Raw genomic sequence first — 6,022 nt, 5'->3', positions numbered from 1 at the left:
GCGATTCCTACTCGATGAGCATCTCATACTTTTGATCCAGGACATGAAGAGGATTATGTAGAGGATCACTGCGCCCATCATGATTTGACTGCAAGAGATTGAGGGACTCATTACTGTGATGCAGGAGGACCTGGATAATCTTACACATTTGTGTTATTTTGTATCAATCTTCTTGTTTTGTATCGAACATTGTCACTTTAATTTCTATATCGTTTTTATTTATTTTTATATATAATTAGCTTGTTTGTTATCAAAAATCAATTTTCTTATTTTACTTACCAAATTGCAATATAAAAAATGAAATTCCCTCGAAGGGAATTTCTTTTAATTGAAAATTTTTATTTACCATAAAAAAACCTTTAATTAATTTTTAAATTAATTATATAAATTTTCTAGGACGACATATATGATACATTTTAATTTACCATAAATAATAAATCCGTATAAGTAAATTTTTCATCTTTTAAAATGATAATTAATGGACTCAAATAATATTTATTTTTAAATTATTTGAATGTATTTCAATAAATTTCTATGAGCATTCAAACAGTTTATAAATCCGTTGGAATGTAAAATTACCATTCGAATGAGATAGCAAGCATCCCCCATCAAGTTTATTTATAACTTCTCACCAAAAAAATTGTTGAATGATTGGCTCTACATTTGAATAGAAAATTCCATACCGTTGAACGGTTTCAAGTTTTGCTCGAATGAAAACCATGCATTCGAAAGATTTCCAACTTTCCCCCATCATAGTTGCGTATAATTTTCTACCACGAATATTATTCAAACAGTTATGTCAACATTTAAATGTGAAATATCATACCTTTTGAACAAGTTTGGGAATGTTCGAACGGTTTTCTTTTTTGAGACGCTATATTTCATCCCAAAAATTCTAATTCAAAATGATATTTTATCTATTCAAATTTGTAAAAAACTGCTTCCAATTTTTGAGACAAAATTTAATTTTTGTCTCAAATAACTATTTTTAGGAATGAAATTTAATTTGTCCTTAAAAATCAAATTTCTTGCAGTGATACATGAACTTACACTTGAATATCAATAACTAAATTTGGTTAGAAGTAATCTTCGGGTCCCTTTCTGATCTCTTTTAAGCCCCATCCCAATTCGAATGAATTCATATTCTATGCTGCAGGCTCAAAGATTCTCAAATGGTATATGCATACATGCAGATCGACGATCTCGCATGGCTTCCCTCGTTCAAGAACAGTTGCACATCTGCATTTGCATGAACATGATTTTAAGTGATTTTCCGACAGTTCTATATAAGGTTTTCACCGCAAGTTATATATTCACAAAGAGTTGTGGAAATTTGTACAAGCAATGGGCGTACTAGATTGTTGAAAGAATACAAACTATATTGAAATATTGTGATACTTTAGTTGGACGTGTTTTGGGATAAAATACATGGAAGAATAACATTTCTCTTAACCCAAATAAAATGGATCTTTGAAGCATAAAACATCAGTTTTCCTGTCTCCGAAGTACTATAAATTCCTCTCTCAGTCTCCCTGCCATATGCCACAAGAAATATTCCCCCATTGCATCCCTCTCAAAACCAGTATTCACACCACAGGTTTTTCCACTTCCATTAGTACCGTGGCACCGAAATCACAAAAGAATACTGCTCCAATGCTCCTCATTCTTGCATTCTTGGTTGTATGGGTACTGACGTGCCAAGCCCAGCTGCCACCACTATCTGGGTTACTCCCGTCTCTGGTGACATTTCCGGGGCAGACCAGAGAGTGCTGGTCACCTCTTGCTAATATATCAGGATGTCCAGAGGAAATTTCTGGCTCACTTGTCAATGGCCAATTCAGCATTACAGGGCCAGTTTGTTGCAAGGCCATCATGGAGATTCCAGATAATTGCTGGAGTAAGATTATTCCCTTCAATCCAGTCTTCCCTACATTGATCAGAAACTCTTGTGCTAGAGGTGCAGCAGTTGATCCAGCACCTAAACGAATTGAACATGTCCAGGCCAGAAAGCCATCTGTTTCAGGGCTTTTACCTTTGCAACCTGTAAATAGAGCTATGAGGCAGTGCTGGTCTTCTCTTGCAAACGTCCCAGGTTGTCTTGTGGAGATTTTAAATTCGCTTTTTACCGGTGAAATTGGTGCTTATGGCGCCGCATGTTGCGAAGCCATTACTCGGATTAGTGACAGTTGCTGGACTCAACTGTTCCCGTTTAACCCATTTTTCCCTTCATTGGTTATAGACTCTTGTGCAGCTGGTTCTTCACCTACAAGAATAGGTCCGAACATGGCAGCCAAGCACTCTTCGCCAGGGCCATCGACATTACCTTTCCTAGGACTGTCACCTGCAGGGCAGTCTGGGCAAGACATTGCGCGGTGCTGGTCCTCTCTTTCGAGCGTAGAAGGTTGCGTTTCTGATATATATGGGTCACTTTCGAGGGGCCAGTTTAGAGGTATTGGTACTGCCTGTTGCAGAGCCATCACTGATGTCAATGACATTTGCTGGCCACAGATGTTTCCTTTCAACCCACTTTTCCCTCCATTGCTCTATAGTAATTGTGCATCGATTGGTGGGGAAGCACGAGCACCTACTGGAATTTGAACCTCCATGACACTAGGAGGCTAAGAGCTGTATTAGGATCACAGTCTTTCTTTCTTTTTCCTCTGTGTCTCCCCTCTCAGTTTATTGAGGAAGATGTTTCCTTGAGTGCGCTGTTCAGGTTTTGTCATCCGAATCTAATAAAATGAACAGATTGCAGTGAGCATTCTAGTAGTTGCATGTCATTCTCGGTATATATGAAGCTTAATTAAATTGCTGAAATTGCAGTGTTGCATGCGTGTGCATAGTTTACTGCATGGTGCGTTTATATCAAAGAATCACGTCTAGAAATGACTCACAGAGACAATCCTGGCCACTCGGGATTCATGTCATGATCATCAGCCTTCTGGCCTGACCGTCACCGACTCACCGGGTCACGACTGCTGGTGTACATCTATGGTCGTGAAAGATCACAAATTACATAATACTCTGAGAACTTAGTATAGTGGATGTGGAGAAGAAGGAAGACAAATGAAAATCAAGGAGAAGTATTGAAATTAGTAGCTCAATCAAAAATGGAGAAAACTCATGAGTAGAAAGCATTAGAGAGAGAGCGAAAAAATGTATGAAGTGGAGACTCTGAAGGAAAAATTAAAAAAAAAAAAAGGTTAAATGTTGATATATTCTTTAAAGAAAGATATATATTTAATGAGTTAGTCTACATAGAGTCCCAAATGGAGACTATTCATGCAAGTCCATACAGTTATGTTTAAAAAAAAATTTAAATTAAAATAATATCTCACTCAGGACTGTAAATAGAATTTATCATATTTAATTTGACTTTTAAAAAACTTTTAGGACCAAACTCTTAAAGCTTCTAAGAAAAAATAAAGCCATGTGAGGAATTTATTTTTTATTTTTTATTCAAATATTCTATGTTCAGTTATCTTTGCGTATTGTTTTGCGCATTCTACTAATGTGATTGCAATGTCATTTTCGTTTAATATAGAATAATTATTTTGATCAATTACATCAATAAAATATATAAAAAAATCTAAAAAAATGACTATACCTAATCGAACTCTTTTTTATTTTCACAACGCAAAGTAATATATTTTAGTATGGTTGGTTTAGGTTTACATTTACATACAAAGATGGCTGGAATAAGGTCCAACAAAAATACAGGGTTGGGCCTCATGGATAAAAAAGAAATGGGCCAAGTAACACAAATTCTAGCGAAACTGAGTCGAGACTCAAAACCACATAAAGCTCATGTATCTGAAAACGAAGGAAGAAGAAAATGTTGCTCCCGAGCCCAAACCACTCAAAGTTTAGGCCCTATCCCGAAAAGGGATTACAAGAACTACACCACAAAACCAGTGCCTCCCCATGTCCAAACGAGGTTACTGAAATAAAATTAAGTCCTATAATTATCGAGTTAGAGTCGAATCTCTCACGCTTATTCCATTAATATTCCTCGATTTGGTGACCTTTATATATATATATATATCTATATTTAGAAAAAGATATTTATAATCGTAAATTGTGTAAATGACACTTAATCGTTTTGAAAAATGTAAATAAAATATAGAATCTACATGAAAAAAATTAATTTTTTAATAATAGATCATATTATTTTTCAAAACGATTACGCAGCGTTTACATAATTTACAATTATACGTAAAATTAATTTATTTATTTATGTCAATGAAAACAAGGTTTGATCGGCTTTATTCGGCCATAAATCATTGGTCTATTTCATGTGAGAAATATGGGATATAATTAAGGGTAGAAAGGGTCAAATCAAAAGGTGATGAATATGTAAGACAAAGATTAGGGTAATTATCCAAATCTTGAGAAGTCCCATTTTGTCTTATTTAATGGTTGTTACCTAATAATATGGTACATAGGTACTACTGCATGCATGGCCTTTTCAAAGAAGATCAAGTCCAATGAATATGATGGTGGGGACCTTTATCGATTGCTACATTTAATGTGTTATTGTCAAATTACGTATACATGTAGTTCTCAATATTTCCCCCATTAAGCAATTATGTCGACAGGTAATTCACTTTCATGTAAAGACGCCATTAAAGCTAGCTAGCTGCTGCAAACTGCAGTTTCTACGAACTAAGCCTCAAGACCAATGTCCCACCACCGTATATATCTATTAGAAATAAGGAGAATTCATAAAAATAAATTCATAAATTGTGACTTGATATAATAGTACGTTAAAAATGCTTTATATGCATCCATTTGGTGGTGCCATGCATGGTCGACATGGTCGGGTTCAAATTTCCTTTAATGAGTAGTGATATACTAACAACTCATCTATAATTTGTCTGCTATTTTTTTATAAAATATAATTTTTTCAAATTTTAGATACATCAAATCAAAACCAAAAAGTAAAATCAAATTTGAAAAAAATATTATTTTATTCAATAATAGTTTCCTTCAATATCTTGATCAATCAAGATGTTTACAAAAATAAAATAAAAAATACCAATTTTATTCCAAAGTTAATCTATTGATCATTTGGAATCAATTACTTCTCGTGCTTATCACATGAATTTAATAGTAATGATCGAGATCACTTAAAAAAAATATATCCCGCAGATTATTCGAATTTAGAAATCTAAAATATAATATAACTGAAAAACTGAAGCATTGCCGTCCAAATTGGCAGGATTAATGCATGGAGTTTTCACTTGTAAACACTATCCATCGATCAGTAAAGGATAATAATAATAATAATAATAATAATAATAATAATAAGGAGAGATGAGGATAATAATTTTAGAAGATCAGTGAAGGGGATTCGAATTGGGGAATTAGTTCTGCATGTCATAAAATATATAAGAGAAATAATTGGATATGGAAATTAGTTGTATTTTGTTATTGAAATTGTTAAACTTTCTAATCACAGGATGATCATAAGCGTACTTAGAATATATATATATATATATATATATATATAGGTAGGTTGGAATTCAACTAAATTTCACCAAAATAGAAGAGAAGACCTTCCCAAGTAATATATATAATCTCTCTGAAAATGACTAAGATAAGGATCCCTAGCTAACGAGAATGATGCCAAGTTATCATATCTAATGAGAAATTCTGATGAGAGAATAATGCGAATTGAGATGATTAGTAATATTATTTTTTATATTTATATGTAAAATAGTTAAAAGATCTTCAAAATGTAAAATTTTTTTTTTTTTTATTATTTCTTTTTCTCCCTCTTTTCATCTTTCTCTTTTTTTTATTACTTTTCTCCTTACTCTTTTGTTTATTTATTTAGTTTTTAAATAAAATAAACAAGAAATTGGGATAAATTGTGGGATGACCAGCCCTCTTAAAAAGGGATTAGATAAAATAAAAATAAAAAGTAGAATGTATCATCTGATTATTTTAGATAAGAATATAGATAAACCATTGAAATGTTGTTAAGAGTCGCGATAAATGTCATTTCAGTGTGCTTATA

At 33.1% G+C, this 6,022-nt stretch overlaps 1 protein-coding gene across 1 annotated transcript; it reads left to right on the top strand.

The window, feature by feature from the left end:
• The first annotated feature begins 1,321 nt into the window (after positions 1-1,321).
• LOC108990998 lies at positions 1,322-2,811 on the top strand. The gene has a single exon (XM_018965141.2). The coding sequence runs from the start codon at positions 1,540-1,542 to the stop codon at positions 2,596-2,598; it is 1,059 nt and encodes a 352-aa protein (XP_018820686.2). The 5' UTR covers positions 1,322-1,539; the 3' UTR covers positions 2,599-2,811.
• The last annotated feature ends 3,211 nt before the right edge of the window (positions 2,812-6,022 follow it).

Source organism: Juglans regia, chromosome 1, assembly GCF_001411555.2.
Source record: "Juglans regia cultivar Chandler chromosome 1, Walnut 2.0, whole genome shotgun sequence".
Classification (NCBI taxonomy): domain Eukaryota; kingdom Viridiplantae; phylum Streptophyta; class Magnoliopsida; order Fagales; family Juglandaceae; genus Juglans; species Juglans regia.
The sequence above is the reverse complement of the archived record's forward strand: the minus strand, read 5'-3'. Positions and strand labels throughout refer to the sequence as shown.

Coding starts and splice junctions, on each gene's coding strand:
- LOC108990998 (XM_018965141.2), top strand. CDS start 1,540: ATGCCACAAGAAATATTCCCCCATTGCATCCCTCTCAAAACCAGTATT.